Source organism: Lagenorhynchus albirostris, chromosome 9 (genome assembly GCF_949774975.1).
Source record: "Lagenorhynchus albirostris chromosome 9, mLagAlb1.1, whole genome shotgun sequence".
NCBI lineage: Eukaryota > Metazoa > Chordata > Mammalia > Artiodactyla > Delphinidae > Lagenorhynchus > Lagenorhynchus albirostris.
In genome coordinates this window covers 98,536,215-98,557,471 of record NC_083103.1, presented here as the reverse complement: position 1 = coordinate 98,557,471, position 21,257 = coordinate 98,536,215, and the positions used below count along the sequence as shown (strand labels likewise).

At 41.9% G+C, this 21,257-nt stretch overlaps 1 protein-coding gene across 1 annotated transcript in view; it reads right to left on the bottom strand.

Moving 5' to 3' along the window:
* JHY (junctional cadherin complex regulator) overlaps nt 1-21,257 on the bottom strand; it is a 66,226-nt gene that overhangs the window by 22,954 nt on the left and 22,015 nt on the right. The window contains exon 4 of the mRNA XM_060157986.1: nt 7,858-7,971. Coding sequence (XP_060013969.1) covers nt 7,858-7,971 — 114 coding nt within the window. The remainder of the gene's footprint in view (nt 1-7,857; nt 7,972-21,257) is intronic.

The following is a 21,257-nucleotide window of genomic DNA, read 5'->3' as shown; positions in this document are numbered from 1 at the left end:
CTGCGTAGAATGAATTTGGGAGTGTTTCTCCCTCTGTAATTTTTTGGAAGAGTTTGAGAAGGATCGGTCTTAACTCTTCTCTAAATGTTTGATAGAATTCACCTGCAAAGCCATCTGGTCCTGGACTTTTGTTTGCTGGAAGATTTTTAATAACAGTTTCAATTTCATTTTGTGATAGGTCTGTTTATATTTTTTAATTCTTCCTAGTTCAGTCTTGGAAAATTGTACCCTTCCAAGAATTTTTCCATTTCTTCATGGTTGTCCATTTTATTGGCATATAGTTGTTTGTAGTAGTCTCTTATAATCCTTTGTACTTCTGCAGTGTCAGTTGTGATTTCTCCTTTTTCATTTCTAATTTTATTGATTTGTGTCCTCTCCCTTTTTTTCTTGATGAGTCTGGGTAAGGGTTTATCAATTTTGTTTATCTTCTCAAAGAACCAGTTTTTAGTTTTATTGATCTTTGCTATTGTTTTCTTTGTTTCTGTTTCATTTACTTCTGCTCTGATCTTTATGATTTCTTTCCTTCTACTGACTTTGGGTTTTCTTTGTTCTTCTTTCTCTATTTTTTTTTTAAACATTGTTTTACATGTCTTTATTTATTTATTTATTTATTTTTTGCGGTACGCGGGCCTCTCACCGCTGCGGCCTCTCCCGCTGCGGAGCGCAGGCTCCGGACGCGCAGGCTTAGCAGCCATGGCTCACGGGCCCAGCCACTCCACGGCATGTGGGATCCTCCCGGACCGGGGCACGAACCCGTGTCCCCTGCATCGGCAGGCAGACTCCCAACCACTGCGCCATCAGGGAAACCCCTCTATTGTTTTAAGTGTAGGGTTAGATTGTTTATTTGAGAATTTTCTTGTTTCTTGAGGTGAGATTGTATTGCTATAAACTTCCCTCTTAGAACTGCTTTTGCTGCGTCCCATAGGTTTTGGGTCATCATGTTTTCATTGTCATTTGTTTCTATGTATTTTTTAATTTCTTCTTTGATTTCTTCAGTGATCTCTTGGTTATTTAGTAGCACACTGTTTAGCTTCCATGTATTTGTGTTTTTTACAGTTTTTTTTCCTGTAATTGATTTCCAATCTCATAGTGTTGTTGTGGTCAGAAAAGATGCTTGATACAATTTCAGTTTTCTTAAATTTTCTGAGGCTTGATTTGTGACCCAAGATGTGATCTATCCTGGAGAATGTTCCATGTGCACTTGAGAAGAAAGTGTATTCTGCCACTTTTGGGTGGAATGTTCTATAAATATCAATTAGATATATCTGGTATATTGTGTCATTTAAAGCTTGTGCTTCCTTATTTATTTTCTGTTTGCATGATCTGTCCATTGGTGTAAGTGGGGTGTTAAAGTCCCCTACTATTATTGTATTATTGTCGATTTCTCCTTTCATGGTTGTTAGTATTTGCCTTATGTTTTGAGGTGCTCCTATGTTGGGTGCATAAACATTTATAATTGTTATATCTTCTTCTTGGATTTGACCCTTTGATCACTATGTAGTGTCCCTCCTTATCTCTGGTAACAGTCTTTATGTTAAATTCTATTTTATCTGATATGAGTAATGCTATTCCAGCTTTCTTTTGATTTCCATTTGCATGGAATATCTTTTTCCATCCCTTCACTTTCAGTCTGTATGTGTCCCTAGGTCTGAAGTGGGTCTCTTGAAGACAGCATAATATGGTCTTGTTTTTGTATCCATTCAGCCAGTCTTTGTCTTTTGGTTGGGGCATTTAATCCATTTACATTCAAGGTTATTATTGATATGTATGTTCCTATTAACATTTTCTTAATTGTTTTGGGGTTTTTTTGGTGGGTCTTTTTCTTCTCTTGGGTTTCCTGCTTAGAGGAGTTTCTTTAGCATTTGTTGTAAAGGTGTTTTTGTGGTGCTGAATTCTCTTAGCTTTTGCTTCTCTGAAAAGCTTTTGACTTCTCCATTGAATCTGAATGAGATCCTTGCTTGGTAGAGTAATTTTGGTTGTAGGTTTTTTTTCTTTTATTGCTTTAAGTATATCCTGCCACTCCCTTCTGGCCTGCAGAGTTTCCACTGAAAAATCAGATGATAACCTTATGGGGATTCCTTTGTATGTTATTTTTTGGTTTTCCCTTGCTGCTTTTAATATTTTTTCTTTGAATTTAATTTTTGTTCGTTTGATTAATATGTGTCTTGGTGTGTTTTTCCTAGGGTTTATCCTATATGGGACTCTCTATGCTTCCTAGACTTGGGTGACTGTTTCCTTTCCCATGTTAGGGAAGTTTTCAACTATAATCTTTTCAAATATTTTCTCAGTCCCTTTCTTTTTCTCTTCTTCTTCTGGGACCCCTATAATTTGAATGTTGGTGCACTTAGTGTTGCCCCAGAGGTCTCTGAGATTGTCTTCAGCTCTTTTCATTCTTTTTTCTTTATTCTGCTCCTTGGCAGTTATTTCCACCATTTTGTCTTCCAGCTCACTTATTCCTTCTTCTGCCTCAGTTATTCTGTTCTTGATTCCTTCTAGTGTATTTTTCATTTCAGTTATTGTGCTGTTCATCTCTGTTTCTTCTTTAGTTCTTCTAGATCTTTGTTAAACATTTCTTGTATTTTCTCAGTCCGTGCCTCCATTCTGTTTCTGAGATTCTGGATCATCTTTACTATCATTGCTCTGAATTCTTTTTCAGGTAGATTGCCTATTTCCTCTTCATTTATTTGGTCTTGTAGGTTTTTACCTTGCTCCTTCATCTGTGACATATTTTTTTTGCAGTCTCTTTTTTTTTTTTTAATGAGTGTGATTGTGTTCCTGTCTTACTGGTTGTTTGGCCTGAGGCTTCCAACATGGGGGTTTGTAGGCTATTGCATAGAGCTGAGTCTTGGTGCTGAGATGAGGAACTCCGTCAGACCTCACTCCGATGAATATTCCCTGGGGTCTAAGTTTCTCTGTTAGTTCAGTGGCTCATAAGAGGGAGGCCTGGGAGATCAGGAGGGGCAGGTGGGAGGGGCCCTCCGGGAGGAGCTGAGCAGGAGAGAAGCAGAGGGCAATTGCCCAGCCCACTCGGGCCTGGGGAGCCTGCTGACCTCCCAGGCCAATCCCCTGCCCTCCAAAGCCCTCTCCAGGCTGCATAGCTCCTTGCGGGCATAGGAGGGGGGACAGGGAGATCAGGAGAGGCAGGCAGGAGGGGCCCTCCCAGACGGAGGAGCAGGAGAGGAGAGGAGGGCGTTTGCCCTGCCCATTCAAGCCCAGGAAGCCTGCTAGGCTCCCAGGTGAGGTCCCCTGCCCTCTGAGACCAGGGGTGGAGGGCACCCTGGGCCCCTTCTGTTCCTTGAGCCTAAGCCCCACCCTCCACAGCCCCCAGGGCCTTTTTCAGCCCTGTGGGTCCTGAGCATTTTGCCCCACCCACTGCCCAAACCTCACCCTTTCTTAGGCCCCACCCTCCACAGCCAGGGCCTTCCCCCCCACCCTTTTTTTTTTTTTTTTTTCTCTTCTTCTTTTTTACTATTGTGATATTGTTGTACCTTCCGGTCGTTGATTCATCTTTATTTTTATATTCTTCCTAACATATCTGTTCGTTTCCTAGTGTAATTTTATTTTTTACTTTGTTATTTATTTTATTTTTTTTTTTTTGGCTGCCCCAGGAGGCTCGTGGGATCTTGGTTCATGAACCCAGGGTTGGGCTGAAGCTCCTGCGGTGGGAGCTCTGAATTCTCAGTATTTTTAAAGTGAAAACACACAGGCTTAAATGGTCCAGGGACCTTGTTTCCAGCATATCACCCTTTCTTTTCTTGTCCTCTATCTCCAGTTTCTGATCCTTTCAGCATATAAATATGTTTAAACCTCTTCTATTAAAAAAAAAATGAAACAATCCCTTACTTGATCTCATTCTCTGGTTAAACCTCATCTCTTAATCCACAGCCAGGCATCTTAAAATGTAGGCTGGTCTTCATTTCCCCAGCTCTCATCCTGACCTCTGTACCCTGCAGGAGAGCCCTTATTCTCACTGAAACTGCTTTGCTCAGGCCACCAATGACCTTTTAGTGCTAAATCCTATGGTACCATCTTCTTTAACTTTCTATTTTTTCAAACTTACACAATTATTTCAAACTTACAGAAGAATGGCAAGAATAGCACAGAGAACCCCCAAATATCCTCACTGATCCACCACTTTTTAACATTTAGCCGCATTTCTTCATTCTCTCTCTTTCTGTAGATCTCCCACTCTCCATTCGTAGAGAAACAGATCTACATTCTATCATTTATAGTATTATTGCTTGTATCATCATTACTTAGTTTGTCTGAATCATTTGCAACTTGCATATATGAGTTGCATACATCACTCCCTTTTCGTGGCACCTTTTTACTTGTCTTCTCTGCAGAGTTGAACCCTGTTCACTGATTTCCCTTCCTTGAAGTTTTCATGTCTCAGGTTCCATGACACTGTTTTATCCTGGCCAGCTTTCTGCCTCTCTGGCAATCCCTTTGTAATCTTTTACCTTCTCTACCCTGCTCTCCCTTAAAATATTCTTACCGATTTCTCCAGGGCCCTGTTCTTGACCTTCTTTTCTTCTCCCACTACCTACAATTCCTGGGGCAGCTCAGCAATTCCCATGGCTGCAACCCACCAGGGAATTCTTATGATGCAAATGTATACAGGCTAACTCAGATGTCTCTCCTGAGTTCTAGGTCCTCCTCCCTACAGACACCTCCTAACTCAACGTCAGGCGCACTGCTGGCCTCACGCAGCCCTCTTTCATTCCCAGAACCAAAGCCCTCCTTTTCTTGCTCAGTGGTGTTGGTGCTGCTAATCAGACACTCAGAAACTATTCTCTTTCTCTCTCCCACATTCACCTTGTATTTAAGCAATTGCTAAGTTTGTTCATTCCACTTCCTGACCACCTCAAGGCAGGGGCTGAGGGGGATCAGGTGCTGTCCTAACCTGACAGGAGTTCAGTCCAGCCAGTGGAAAAAGATATACCCACCGTCCGGCAAAGTGAACTGATGGCATGTGGAGTGTGGGGCAAACAGAGCAAATGCTGCCACCTTTCCAGTTCTCTCATCATCTCTTGCAGAAATTACAGCAGAAGTCGCCTGACTGGTTTCGCTGTCTCTGCAACCTTTATTATTCTCTTCCAATCTATTCTTCAGACCTTGGCAGTGTGTTAACATGCAAGCCCAATGATGTCATTAACCTGCTTACAATTTGCCAATGGCTTCCTGCTCTCCGTAGGATAAAATTGAAAATCTTTTGATCGGCATAAAAAGCCTTTCATGGCCCCTCGCTGACCTGGCCAGCCCTGTGTCCCTCATGCTTTGCCCTTTAGCTACTGAACTCCAGGTAATACTCAGGACACACTAGATTGCCCTGCATTTTTACACCTCTGCTCCCATTCGTCTGCTTGGCGTATTTTGACTCATCCTTCTCGGGGCAGCTCAGGTGCTCTCTCTTTTCAGGAAGCTTTTCCTGTCTTTTTAGGGCAGAATTAGGTGCTCTTTTAGTTACACTAAAAGAAAGAATTAAATTATACCTACTTTTATATCACTGCATTATAACGATTACATAACTGTCTTCCCACTACCAAAAGTTTTAAGCTCCTTGAGGGTAGGAATCTTTTTTTTTTTTAAAAAGGATCTTTTGTCAAGCTTTATTTACTTTTCTGAAGAGTTTTTTTTAAAAAAAAACATGTCTTTTGGGCTAGTCACCTAAAAGCTGGTGGTTGGAATATAGTAGGTACTCAATAAATATTTGTTGTCTGAATTCTTTTGATTTCACGTAAAGGTATCTCTTAGTAGTGAGTTACTCATTGTTAGAGTAAGTTTACTGACGGATATGCAGATTCTTTGAAAATCATCTTTCAAGAAAAAGATTTCAAATGAGGCCCATTTTCACTTGAGATTCACTAAATGACCTTTAAATGGTTTTTTAATCAACCATTAAATATTGAGATCAGCTTTGGGTAAAGCAATGTGCTAGGAGGTGGAGAGGAATACAGTGCTAAGGTTCAAGGAGCTTATCGTGTAGTTGGTACAAAAGAAACACAGGCAACAGCTAATGAGACAATGGCCGAATAGGATTAAACCCCGGCGGAGTGGTTCCAGCCACAGGCACACCAGGACAGGGGTGGGAGAGGCAGGAGGGGGACCACAGAGAAGCCACCCGAGGTGGGTAGTTGAAGAGGAGAAAAAAAGTCAGCCTGGAGGTGTGTATACTGAGTGACCCGCCAGCATGCAAGATGCGCAGCGAACACCTAACAAATCCTTTCCGAATAAAGAAAGGGAAACATCCCTTGGGCTGCTCGGTCTTGCTGTCATTTAGATGCAACAATCTTAAGATGCTTTGCTCCTTATTGCCTTTACTCAGGAGTGGGTTAGAAACAAGTGAGTCTTGTACCCTCAGAGATGAAACAGTATCCTTTTTGCTTTCTTCTGATTTTCTTCTGTACAAAGTTTTTTACAGTCTCTGCCTAGGGCCATGCCATGCGTTAAGCACCGTGATTTGACCTTGATTATTTTATCATTGGCCGAGACTCCTAGTGACAAGTGTGAAAGCTAGCGTTTGCAAGAATCCTACATGCTTCAACTGTGTTTCCTATAGTAATTTAAGTAACTAGAGATAAAGGATCATAGATTTATAGCATTTTGCAGCTGGGATGGACCTTGTAGTTCATTTCGGCCAATGCTTCATTTAAGAAAAAAGAAACTTAAGGCTCGGGGGAAGCTGAGATTTGCCCAAGTCACGCATTGAGTAAATGGCAGGTCGGGGCCCAGAGCTCCCTGTCTTCTGACCCAGTCCTTTACCCACAACACGTAACAAGCCTTAAGGCGTTTCCTTTGTCCCCTCGATCCTGTTGGCCGAGCTGCCTAGGCTCTCCATCAGGTCTGGTAGGAGACCCTGTCCTCTGGGTCCACTTCTAGGAGACATTTGTCCCCATCCTCCCAACTTCTGGGTGTGGCCTCCCTGGCATCAGCTTTCAGGAAGCTTCAGGTGAATGGCTGTTTTCATTTCTTTCTGTGTTTTTTTTTTTTTTTTGGCAACTCTAAGAGTAGCCTGGAGGCTACAGCAGAGGCAAAAAGATGATTTGAGCTGTCCCTCTTTTCTAACTTTTCTGAAACTGGAATGAATTTTCTTCTTCTTCTTCTTACTTTTCTGCTGTACATAGTTTTAACTAATGACGTCAACAGGCCCTACAGGCTGGGTGATTTCAAAGGGCTTTATCCCTTATGAAGCAGGTATAAAACCCGGTACAAGAGCAACCGCCCATGTAACACTATACACTGGATTAAGAAGACATCAGCTGCTAGAACTTCTCTTGATTCTTCTAGAAAAACAATCAGTGGGGACGGTTTCATAAAAATCTTCCCTGAAACCATACTGTGATTTCAAAGTAGTAAACCCATGGCCAAAAAAAGGGATGTCATCACGCTAAATTACTAGGTAGTAGGCGTTTATGTTCTGCAAACGAGGGCTCAGGGAGGCTCTGGGGATTCCCACCCATTTTTAGGGACCATATCCCCATCACCTAGGGATGCTGTATGACTGATAACTCCAAAAGGAGACAGACTTGGGAGCAGCACAGTATTGGACAATATTTTGGAACTGTGATTTTTTTTTTCCTGCCTGTATTTTCTCCATGCCATTCCTCTGAATGTTTGAAGAGTGATATGATGATTTTTCTCTAGGAAATAGAACGTTGGGAAAGTGGGTAGGGTTGGCTCGCTGAGCAAGTAGTGACCCATCTGGGCAGAGGGCAGTCTTTTACCCATCAGAAGGTAGGTAGCTATTCTCAGGCATAAGAATAAACCCTTAAGTGATAAGATGTCAGTCACAAACATCACTTAGATCCAGCAGTAACCCTTGAAACACACTTAAAATTCAATCTAGCAGGTGACCTTTAGCTGTTGGGCTTTTTGATGCCATTTGTCTTCAGGGTCGATAGTGACATTTCCAATCTCGCTGGTGTTCTGAATAGACGTCTTGTCAGTTACTCTGACGGGGTAGGAGATCTAAGGGGGTAAAACATATACGGCACGTTAACTGGATTCATTTTAGTCTTATGGCCATAGGGCTCGAGTCTGTACTCTAGAAAGAGGTCCTGCAGGGTTACATTTTATTTATAGTTCATTTCAAGGATTCATCTCAGTCCTTAGGTATCTGGATTATTCCCAAGGAAAATGGGAATAAACAATGTTTTCTCTTGCAGGGATGATGTGAGAATTGGTGTCTTGAGATCAAACTACTAATTATTGGGTTGGCCAAAAAATTCGTTCCGTAAGATTATGGGAAAAACCCGAATGAATTTTTTGGCCAACCCAATACTTTAAATGCTCAATACATACTCAGGGGACCTGATTTTAGAACAGTTATCTGAGCCGGATGCTGCAACTCATGTTTAAGTATGCCAAACAAATTATGAAATAACACTATACCCCAAGATGATGATAAGAACAACAAAAATAACTAATATACATTGAATGCTCATCATAGCTGTCCTAAGCACTTCGTATACATTAGTTAATTCTCACAACAGTCTTACCAGGTATGTACCTTTTATTATCCCCTTTTTGCAAATGACAAAACTGAGGAACAGAGAGGTTAAGTAACTTGCCCAGAATCAACAGCTAGTAAACAGAGGAGCCAGGCAGTCTAACTCCAGAGACTGTACATTTAAGCGATTTTGCTAAATTAACTCACTTATTGGAAATATCATCTTTGACTTGCAGAATTTGTAGTTTTGACACCCCATAAATTGGAATGATGTAGGTTAGTGGTGCTCAACTTTAGATAGATATTAGAATAACCTAGGAAGCTTTTAAAAATTAACGTTAGGGTCCCATCCCAGATCAATTAAATCAGAAGCTCTGGGAGTGGCCCCAGATATAAGTCTCGTACTTTAAAAGCTCCCCAGGTGGGTCTAACCTGAAGACAGGTTTGGGAGTCAGTGATGAAGGCAGCTGTGTGGGATTTCAGTCCCCAAATTATTGATGGATTTAGGTCCCCAAATTATTGATGGATTTAGGTCCTCAAATTATTGATGGATTTAGGTCCTCAAATTATTGATGGATTTAGGTTCCCAAATTATGGAGGCTCTCATTAGCTACCTGTTTTAAGTCAAGGAATTAGATTGTCTTCTGTGCTATAGGGAATTCTAGCCACCAGGTAGCATTTCAGAAACAAACTTAAAGTTCTGCGATAGTAATGTTGGCAAAGATTCTGGCGGTAATTATCCAATACACCCTCTATCAACAACGTCTATCCAGTACACCTGGTAGACGTTCCTCCCCTCACTGCCTAATCACTTGCCCCTTCTCCAGGCAGGAGTTATCTGCTTGTCACTATTCGTATAGGTTTAAAGATCTTGACGGAGAAAGAAGGAACAAGGTGGCTTGTGAACAGTTCCTTTCTGTGGGAGACCTGGTCCTTTCAAACACTCCCTGGAGTAAAATGTTAGACCTTTGAATCTCTGTTGTATCAGTGATAAACATTATTTTCCATCCTCCAGAAACCTAAATGCTATAAGGCTCTTCCTTATAAGAGCAGTGATAGATCTGTCTGTAATTTCTATCCCTCTGCCCTTTGAAATAACGTAGAATAAGTCAATCCCTCTGTCGGAAAACAGCCCTAAACTGGTAGAACCTAAGATGCCTTCCCCAAGCCTTCTCTTATATAGAAGACTTCTCAAGATGTCTTTGTCATTCCTCCTGGGAAAGATTATTCATATGGGGTCCTGTGGCCACCCTGCTTTGTCACCTGCAAGATGCTGGTCTCCCCATTTCTAAACTGATGTCCTTAATTTTAAAATTTAGATTCAGGATTTGATACTTGTTTTGTTATATTTCCCCTGGTGGACTGTGTGGTGTGAGAAGTAGCAAGGTGGAACGCTGGAAAGAGTATGGGGTTTAGAATCTGTTATGGCTGCGTTTAAATTCTCCCTCTGCTGCTGACTTTTTATGCAGACTAGTATTCAATGCAGAAAGAGGCAAAAATACTTGTTAAATATTAACTAGTAAGCAGGCATTTGACAGTGAAGATAACCTCATTCTTTACCACTCAAGGTGGCTTCTCTGACACAAGAAAGACTATTTGTTCCTTTTGTTTTGGGTGTAACCCCCTCTCTCCCTGAATGCCTCCCTATCACAACTGCCCTACTAATATATACAAATAAGGGAAATAGTGTGAAAGTTTCAGTACTTAAAGGATCTGAAAATGGGAAAAAATGAAAATATAACTTTTTCCATGTTTGAATTCTCACCGCTAATACAAGGTACAAAATGTACTATTGGATCATGGCAATTTTTAAATGACAAACGGAAGTAATGAACAGGTTTTGAGTGATTACCTACTCTGCAAATGGAAAACTTCACAATACTGTGGAACAGTTTAACTTGTGCTGAGATGGAAAGTTTGGAGTTGTAAATGCTATAAATGCCCAAGGTCAGGAACCACTTCTCATGTTTCCATCTCTCAGTCCCTCACTGGTTCCAGAAACATGGGATGACAGTAAAAGTATTAGATTTCACAGCTTCTGTCATCGTTTGCTCAAAGGCTTCAGTCCCTTACTGCCATGACGTTAAACAGATACACAACTCATTTAAAAGAAAAATCAACTCCATCCTGGAGGAGAAATGAAGGTCGGGGCAGGAAAAAAAAATCTAAATAGGCTGCCTAAGCAGGCGAGGAAATCATCCTTTTTTAAACCTCAAACACGCAATGTCTTGGACAAGCTGGAGCCTGGGAGAAGTTGGGTTTATTCCTAGATCTGCCACTAGGGGGTCTGATTCCGGCTTTTGTAAAGGGGACTTAGTTAATTTGGTTTTTCACTGGTGATATTAATTGTTTGATTAACAACGATGGGATCCCTTATGGAGCGCTGATAAAAATTTTACAAATGAAAAATACATTGTCCTACGCTTCCTTCCCCAGAGAACATAGGATGTATAATATTTCCATCCACAGGCTGTTTTGGTAGAACTTGGTGTCTGAATCCCTCCACTGAGTCTCTGAGTGAGTAAAACATACTTCTACATTATCTCTTTGAAAGTGGAATGGGACACAACCTCTGCTAGCTATTTATTTTTTTCCTTGGTGAACCATTCTATTAATACCAATCAAATCGAGAAAATGATCAAATGAAATTGCATTTTGAGCATCATAAGCTGTGTAATGTCTATTCTGTTAAATTGGGGCCATAATTGCTTCTCCACTGAAAAGATACAACAAAGACAGCAATCATGGCATGTCATTATCCCAGACTAGAAAACCGGCCTTTCCTTGGAGGACTTCAAAGGCTTGTGGTTCTCGAATTGCATTTGCTGCTATTGTCGGAGCGCAGGCAATCTTGATTAGGTGTTTACACTGAGGTAAGGCGCAGAGCAGAGCGCCTGAGTGCCTGGGTCTAGAGCCATTAAAAAATTGTACATTATGTCCCTGGCTTTGAAGTGAGGGTTTATATGTAGGAGAGCAACTCAGATCGAGTACAGCTGAGCTAGATTGGGCAGCTACTTCTCTCTCAAAGAAACTCATCAGGTTCTTGGAGAATCAGCGCCACAAAAAAAGTTGATGCTTTTCCAAGAGCTGTATGTGAATCACTGTGTGTCCGCAGAGACACACACTGAAACATGTTTAAATAGAATATCACTGTGTGGTCCTGCAGTCGCGGGAGGTTCGGGTCCTTTTTTCCCCTCTATTGTTTTCTGTTAATAACCTTGTGTTTAGATGTCCTGGGGAGTCTCGCATTAATTTATTAGGTTCCTTGTTGTTCTCATTCCTTGATGGTGTTAACAACGAACGTATATCCCAGTTAAAACAGGCCAGAGAGTCCTAATTTTCTAAATGTGGCATTTGCTTGCCATCATTCCAACACAGCTGTTATTGAATCCCTCTCTTTGGGGCGTAATCAGCGGACTCAGTTGATGTTTCTTTGTTAACTTGGCTAATGAGTGATCTGCAGTTTTAACTGTACTATTTCTAATACACTTTGCTGTGTCAGTCTGCACCTGCTAAGATCAATGGTACTGCCCCCTGTATTGACAAACGGCCAGCAGAAGAGGTGGAGGCATGGCAACACACAGAGCCTGCCACGGTCAGGCTCCAACACCGGGATTTAGGACAGCTGTTTGAATTACCTGGGGATTTGTATTAATTATTCAGCTATTTAGAGACAAAACACCTGAAACCTGAAAGGTTTTGGCTCTGCCTGGCCACCTTCTCCATCCTGTAGAACGCTTCATAATGTATCAGTATTTAGCACGTATGGGCTAAGGAAGAAATTGATGACACTGACACCTCTGGATATATTATTTTTACATTCATTTTCCAGATAAGATACTTGAGCTTTTAACAACCCCAGACTAATTATGCCAGTCCCCTACTTTAAAATCCTTTGATGCTTTTCCATTGCCCTTACCTTTCAAGGTTTATAAGGCCCTACATCCTCTATTCTTCAGCCTCCCCTCCCTGCTCTCTTTAGACTGTACTTTTTCAGGTCTGCTGTTGGGCCACATGCTCTGGGTCCACACACACAGGGCCATTCTTTGACTGGAAAGTCCCCTTTACCTCACTTATTCTGACCAATCCCATTCGCTGTTCTAGCCTTGGCTGAAATATAGTTAGCCTTCCCTGATACCCCGGAGGAGGTTATAACAGATGCACCTGAGCTCACGGCCTTAGTGCTCCGTCCTTTCCCTTGTGTGACAAGTTTCATCCTGGTCATTATGTTTGTCTCGCCTCTAGATGTTAAGTCCCACGAGGGCAGGAAAAGTAGGGACTCCGTGCTGGACTGTTCGGCCCCGGAGGCGCTACTCCCATGAGCTCCGTGGTGGTTCTGGATGTGCCTGGTGCATATGTGCTCAATAAATGTTACTGAGTGAGAAGATCAATCTACATCGCTCACTGGACGCTCCCGTTACATCAGAACAATCTAATCTAGCGTTTATCTGGCTAGATCTGTGGTTTATATTAAAGCCTGGAGGCTGTCGGCAAAACAAGGTGGAAGCTAGGATCCCATCTCTGTTCTTTCCCTCGCTGGTTCGGCCCCAGGCCCAATGGCCCTTCAGCACTTCAGCCCTCGGCATTTGCTGTTCCCTTTTCCAAGGAAGCCCTTTCTTCAAATATTTGCCTGGCGGTTTCTCCCACCTCCTCTGTGATCTGTTTACAGTTGTGACCCCGCTCCCAGCATCCCCTCTCCCTCTGCTGCGCTTCATTTCTCTCCTCACCATTACATCACCTACTAGTACGCTGATGATCTGTTTCGTCTATTGTCTGTCTCCTCCTAATAGAAAGTTAGCCCCACAAAGGCTGGGATTTTTGTCTGCTTTGTTCACGGATGCGTTCCAAGTACTTAGGACAATTCCTGACACATAATAAGCTCTTAATTATATGCAAAGGAACGAAGCAATCAGCTGTCTTCAAGAACGCGAAAGAGATTTTTAGGAATGTGTCTGAACTTCCCGTTAACACAACTCAGAATATTGTAGGTGTGACCTCTGGTTGGTCACAGGATTCAAACTCCTCCATTACTAAAATCCTTCAGCGATTCCATGTCATGTAGAGGAAAGGCCTAACTCTCCAGCACAGTAGGCTAAAACTTGAGCATGTATCAGAATCAGTTAGAGGGCTTGTTGAAACACAGAGGTGAAGGCGTCACCCCAGAGTTTCTGACTCAGGAGATCTGGGCTGGGGCCCGAGAATTTTCATTTCTAATGAGTTACCAGGCGGTTCTGATGCTGCTGGTCCGGGGACCACATCCTGAGAGCCCCCGCTTTAAAATGACACACAGGGGCCTACATGAAAGGCCCATGCCCATTTCTCTAGCCTAAATACGCACACGCCCATCCTCATGATCTAGTCATGCACGACACGGAAGTTCTGCTTAACTAACTTGCTAGATTAAGTAACACTCTCCGGTCCTTTCTTAAGATAGTGGGCCAAATGCTCATGGCTGGTCAGCTACTCTGTGGTATGCCTTGGTACGTCTATTTCCACTAGTTGAGTTATATATTTACCAGGAGTCTTTTATGAGTGTTCTCAAACCTGTCTATTCCTATTGTATGTGTTGTTAAAATTATGAACTTTCTTTTTAAAAGTTAGATCATCTGGAGAAATCTGAGTGTGAATAGAGAGTTGTTTCCATGAAAAAATAAGTTAAATAATTTAGAATGACCCAATAAAGCAAATGGAAAGATAACTGGGGAGGGGTGTCTGTGAAAGACTAGGGGAAGAGTCACAAAAATCTAGAAAGATTATGATCTTAGCTCGTTTCTAAACACTTTTTAAGTTTTTACGTTGCTTTCAAGAAATCGGGGGCTTCCCTGGTGGCACAGTGGTTGAGAGTCCGCCTGCCGATGCAGGGGACACGGGTTCGTGCCCTGGTCTGGGAAGATCCCACATGCCGCGGAGCGGCTGGGCCCGTGAGCCATGGCCGCTGAGCCTGCGCATCCGGAGCCTGTGCTCCGCAACGGGAGAGGCCACAACAGTGAGAGGCCCGCGTACTGCAAAAAAAGACAAAGAAATCGGAAGTGAACACCATAGATGTTTCAAACTGACGTGAGAAAGATAATACAAATCTGTAGTCCATTGAATATACACCGGCAGGAAGGCCCAGCCCCTCAGTAAAAGGTTGGTGAATTAATGCGTATTTATATACTTTAAGTGAAAGTAAAGTACTTAAGGTCGTCGTTTGCCACATCTGCTTTAACCGCTTTACTTGATTAACTGACCAACTGCCAGGTCATGACCAGCACCAAAGTGCTTCCCCCTGTACCCACAGGTCTCTACTTAAACAGTGTCCTTTCTCACCCTCATGCCATCCCATATGCTCTCTCTGCCTGTAGTAACTTTGCTGTCCACCTCCACCTGTTACTTTCTACTTCTCCCTAAAGAATCAGTTCAGTGACTGCCTCTTCCGTGAAGCCCTCTCTGACTTCCCCCGACAGACTTGGATACTTCTTCTTCTGGGTTCCTTTGGGGCCAGACATGTATCCAGGACAGCAGTTATCACTTGGTTCTGACTGTTTACATGTCTGCTTCCCACTTGGCCAGAAGCTCCTGAAGAGCATATACACTGACAGCAGTTTATAAAATGACCACAGGATCGTAGCATCTGGGGGAATTTGGTAAAGAGGCAAAGGATGGTTCCCATCACCATAGCTCTCGACTTTACTGCACAACAGTGCACTATGGCCTGGGTTAGAGAGCACAGAATTATCAGGTTCTCCAGGCACACTTTGGACACCTATCCTTAGACAGGATTAATTCTGTTCAAGTTCTGGTTTTTGAAAGGGCGTGCTTCAGTTATGGGGAAAGTTTTCTTTCCATGGATCCCTCCTCAGTGATGTCGAATTAGTGAAGTGTCACTCCACAGATCAGATAAATAAGTGCCGAATAGTGCATACAAGAAAGATGCCTTAAGAAACTTCTTGTACTGAAAAACCATAAAGTTCAGTTTAAATTATGCTGTCATAAGTAAGTGTTCTTGTTGTGGTTGCACAGGGCAAAATAAAAAACAAAAGGTCAATCAATGAACATACCCAGAGTACCTACTCTGTAGAAGCATATTTTTAATGAGTATAATATGAGATATGGGACTCAAAAACACCATCAGACTAGAGGAATTCTATAAAAAAGAATTCTGTGTTTCTAACCAAACATAATTAGAAAAAGATCATAATTTAAATAAAGGTAAAGTTTAATTTTATAGACAACCAAAAGTTTCACAAACCATGAAATTTAAAACCATGGAAAAGGAGAGTGTCACATCACTTCGATACTAATCTTATCCAATGGGAGGCTAAATTCAAATCAAATGTTCAATAATAAATATATTTATACAGGGCTATATGATTATGCAAAGTGTTCACATACGGCATCTTATTTGGGCATCTAAATAATCCTGGGTCTGTAGAAGAAGGCAAACATTTGTAACCTCACTCTGATGGGGAAAAACAAAGCTCAGCAAGGTTTTTTTGTATTTACCAAAGGTAATAATTGGCTCTAATAATAACGGGGCTCAAATCTGGTCTTTCAATGCCAAATTCCATTATTCAAGTCAAGAGCACAAGCTCGCTAGTCTTTTTTATTTTTTCATTTTGAAAGTGGTAAAATTCTGAACCCCCCCAAAACTATATAAAAATCACATTCCTTCATAAAAGATGTAGAAAGTGCTTACTGTATGCCAGGCTCTTGGAGTTCAGAGATGAGCCTTTAGGAGCTCAGAGTCATGTAAAGACGTACAGACACATACAGTAAATAGTGCAGTGTGGTGTTACGGATTCTACGGTGGATGTTCAAGGATGAGGGAGGAACTCAGAGAGTCTTCATAAAGATAGGGGATTTTGAGTTGAATCTCAGAAGGAGGCTGAGATTTTCCCAAGCAAACAAGACAGGGAAAAGTAATCCATCAGCCTGGACAGAGGCCCAGGGGAAATACTGGGTTCTGGGAGCTGTGAGTTCCCAGAGTACGACTGGAGCATAGGATGCAAGGGAGGAGTGACAAAGGATGAGGCTAAAATGGCAGGAAGGAGCCAGGTCACAAAGGGCCTCGAGTACCACTCTGAGAGTCAGAATTTTATCTTGAAATCAACAGGGACTCTCATTAAGCAGGAGATTGATATCAGATTTGTATCTAAGAAGATCATTTGTGAAGGCAGTGGAGAAGATAGATTTGAAAGAGTTATGATGTGAAATTGCACTTCAAAGTGTCAAATATTCATATGTTCCTTATCACCAAGTGTAAATATTTGAAATACAACTGAGACCAAAGGCAACTATTAAAGAAATATTGCCAACAAGTTGGGTACAAGACTGTAGGGTCCTATAATCCATGGGGCAGTGTTTGATTGACTGGGGACCCTCAGGAGACAGCATGGTGAGTGTGAGGTGTGTCCACCCCCGTTGTGTACAGTCTTTTGGGAGTCACATCATAGAATGAGCTGCAAGAGCCTACAGATGTTATTCTTTTGACAACACTTTGTTCTTATTCTACCTGCAGTCACGTCCCTTTCATTTTGAGACATTGTAGCCTGAAAAAAAAAAAAGCTGTTTAGGAGAACCTATTCCCGGGGTGGATTCCTTTCTCGTGGCTTAAGGAATGACCAGTGGTAATAACAGCTTCCCTTCACTGAGTGTCTGCCACGTGTCAGGAGCTTTGTATAAGCTCTTCCAGTAGCCCTCTAAGGCAGAAATGGACCCCATACAATAGACGAAGAAGATAAGGTTTGAAGAGTCACTTGCTCAAATATCTAGTTGGTGGTACCACCTAGTACACGGAAAAGCCAGCATTTAACCCATGATAGTCTGACTCCCAAACCAGTGTTCTGTTTCAATTTCATCTCTTCTCCCACTATATTGTGTTGCCCCTAGGAGAGAATGCTGCTTCCAAGGCTGAGGTCCCAGAGCTTACACAGTCTTTTCTTTTTCGTCCATTCACGTTTCAACTCGAATGATATCTCCTCAGAGAGCCCTTCCCCAAGTACCTCGCTAAACATCCCAGTTACACCCTGCTCATTACTTTATTAAAGAAAGTTGATTCAGTATCCTTTGAGATGTTTATCCCTTCCTGAAGTTGTTACATGTTTCCTGTCACCTGACTGGATGTAAGTCCCTTGCAGGCCGGGCTCTGCATGTCTTGTTTTCTGTTACGTCCCTAGCACTAAGAAGAGTACCTAGCACACACTGTTGCTCAATAAATGCTTGTTGGCTGAGTTACCTGCTACCTCAGCAACAGTCTCAAAGATGTGCTGATGCTCAGAATGGGTAGTGGACTCTATACAGGACTTTACATTGTTTAGAAGGCCATAGCTAATTGAATAACCTTTCTATATGCACACTGCAAAGTATCTGTAATTTCTTTAAGAAATTTCAAGGAAAAAACCAGAATAACATGTATGAAGCACTTACTGCTCCTTTCTGAGCCTGTACTAAATTTCGCCTTCATCAGCCTTCAAAGTCACATTAGAATCAAGATAGAAAGGTAGCTCAGGACTTCCCTGGTGGCGCAGTGGATAAGAATCTGCCTGCCAATGCAGGGGACACAGGTTCGAGCCCTGGTCCAGGAAGATCCCATGTGCCGTGGAGCAACTAAGCCCATGCGCCACAACTACTGAGCCTGTGCTCTAGAGCCACGAACCACAACTATTGAGACCACGTGCCACAACTACTGAAGCCCGCATGCCTAGAGCCCGTACTCTGCAACAAGAGAAGCCACCGCAATGAGAAGCCCGCGCACCGCAATGAAGAGTTGCCCCCACTCACCACAACTAGAGAAAGCCTGCACGCAGCAACGAAGGCCCAAACGCAGCCAAAAACAACAACAAAAAAAGGTAGCTCATTGTTGAAGAGACAATTTCCTTTAATGGTAGATCATAAATTGACTCAAATTCTAGTGAGTTTCAGACAAATACTTATGGTTATGAAACAAATCATAAATAAAAGTAAGCACTGAATATTCACCAGCGAAGTTATTGGCTGACTGTGATACTTAGCTGCCGTCTAGCGTGTGTTGGTTTTTACATCAGTTCCTTGCCTCACACATCATGTGACTAAGATCTTGCAATGTATTCAAACGTGATTTTTCCAGTGCATTTTAATGTGAGATTAACAGATCTATGAAAAATGGTGAAATGATTGTGGAGAAATTGAATTTAAAAATTAGTGGTTCTACTCTGAGCCATTATTTTCAAGCAAGAGTGCAATTCAGGTGACCCTGAGCAATCAGGGGGGTGTGAAGTTACCAGGGTTCCTACAAAACACTGTATATTCTAAACACATAGGCATGGTTCAAAAATAAGAGATATGGAAAGGTATAAAGTGAAAAGTTTTGCTCCCACCCTACTCCCCCTCCAGCCTCTTACAATTAACCACCTATGTATCTTTTCTCACTTTTTTTTTTTTTTTGTGGTACACGGGCCTCTCACTGTTGGGGTCTCTCCCGTTGCGGAGCACAGGCTCCGGAGGTGCAGGCTCAGCGGCCATGGCTCACGGGCCTAGCCGCTCCGCGGCATGTGGAATCTTCCCAGACCGGGGCACGAACCTGTGTCCTCTGCATCAGCAGGTGGACTCTCAACCACTGCGCCACCAGGGAAGCCCTACTAGAGCCATCTTACAGAAAAAAACAGAACAAACCTTTTGGCCAATCCAATAGTTCCCTGTGCTATACAGTAGGACCTTGTTGTTTATTTTATATATAGTAGTTGGTATTTGCTAATCCTAAACTCCTAATTTATCCCTCTCCCACCCCCTTTCCCCTTTGGTAACCATAAGTTTGTTTGCTGTGTCTGTGAGTCTGTTTCCGTAAATAAGTTCATTTGTGTCACATTTTAGATTTCACATATAAGTGATATCATATGGTATTTGTCTTTCTCTTTCTGGCTTACTTCACTTAGTATGATAATCTCTAGTTGCATCATGTTGCTGCAAATGTGGCATTATTTTGTTCTTTTTTATGGCTGAGCAGTATTTCATTGTATATATGTATTACCTCTTCCTTATCCATTCATCTGTCGATGAAGATTGTTTCCATGTCTTGGCTATTGTGAATAGTGCTGCTGTGAAAGTAGGGGTGCATGTATCTTTTTGAATTATAGTTTTGTCTGGATATATGCCCAGGAGTGGGATTGCTGGAACATATGGTAATTCTGTTTTAGTTTTCTGAGGAACCTCCATACTGTTTTCCACAGTGGCTGCACCAACTTACATTCCCACCAAAAGTGTAGGAGGGTTCCCTTTTCTCCACACTCTCTCTAGCATTTGCTATTTGTAGACTTTTTAGTGATGGCCATTCTGACCAGGGTGAGGTGGTACCTCACTGCAGTTTTTTTTTTTTTTTTGCGGTACGTGGGCCTCTCACTGCTGTGGCCTCTCCCGTTGCGGAGCACAGGCTCCGGATGTGCAGGCTCAGCAGCCATGGCTCACGGGCCCAGCCACTCCGCAGCATGTGGGATCTTCCCGGACCGGGGCACGAACCCGTGTCCCCTACATCGGCAGGTGGACTCTCAACCACTGGGCCACCAGGGAAGCCCCTGTATACACTTTTATACAACTTTAGCTTCTCTTTTAGTAATAATAAATCCTGATAGGTTGTCCATCCATAATGGTTGATGAAGAACATCTCTTTTTTTTTAATAGCTACAGTGTACTCTGTTATATGAATATACTATAATTTATTACACATTTCCCAAATGATAGACATCTGGGTACTTTCTAATCTTTTGCTATTAGAAATGAGGACAAAATAAATGATTTTGTTCAAGGGTTATTTCAAAACTGCACACATAACTAGGATACATTCCTGGGAGTGGAAGATGTTGGGTCAATTTAAAAAATAATAATTACTAACACGTATATAGTGCTCGCTATAAGCCAGGCATTGATTTAAGCACTCTCCATATATTAACTCATTTAATCTTCTTAATAATCCTTTGAGGAAGGTACTAGTATTATCTCCATTTTAAAGATGAGGTTACTGAGGCACAGAGAGGTTAAGCAACCTGCCCAAGGTCAGATGGCTAGCAGGTGTCAGTGTCAACCAACCTGGCTTGAAAGCCTATACCCTTGGCCATTATGCTTTGCTTTCTCAAGGAGTGTATGTAGTATTTGTATTTTAAGTAGATATTAACAAATTGTCCCCTATAGTAGTTAATCCAATTTATTCTCTCATCAGCTTGACTATACTTTTTTGCCCAGAGGTAAACTGGGCAAAACTTGGGAATTTTGTTGGTTTAATTATAGATGAAAATGGAATCCCAATGTAGTATTAATTTGGATTTCTCTTATAATGACCAAAGTTGGATATCTTTTTGTATGTTTAATAGCCATATGTATTAACTTTTCTGTGAATTATCTATTCATATCTTTTGTGAATTTTTATATTGGGATATTGGTCTTTTTCTTATTGATTTCTAGGAGCTCTTTATATATTAGAGCTGTTAGTGTTTTGGCTGTGATATGAATTAGAAATATTTTTTTCTAGTTCTTTATATTTTGGCTTTCTTATGCCTTTTTTCTTGCAGAAGCTTTTGATATTTATGTATAGTTGACCCTCAAACAAAGTGGGGGTTAGGGGCACTGACCCTCCATGCAGTTGAAAATCTATGTATAACTTTACAGTCAGCCCTCCATATCTGTAGTTCTGTATTTGTGAATTCAACCGACTAAAGATCGTGTAGTACTGTAGTATGTATTTTTTAAATAATCCACAAATAAGTGGACCTGTACAGATCAAACCCATGTTGTCCAAGGGTCAACTGTAGTCAAATCTATCAGTCTTTTGTAGATTTTGGACCTCAAATCGGGTCCT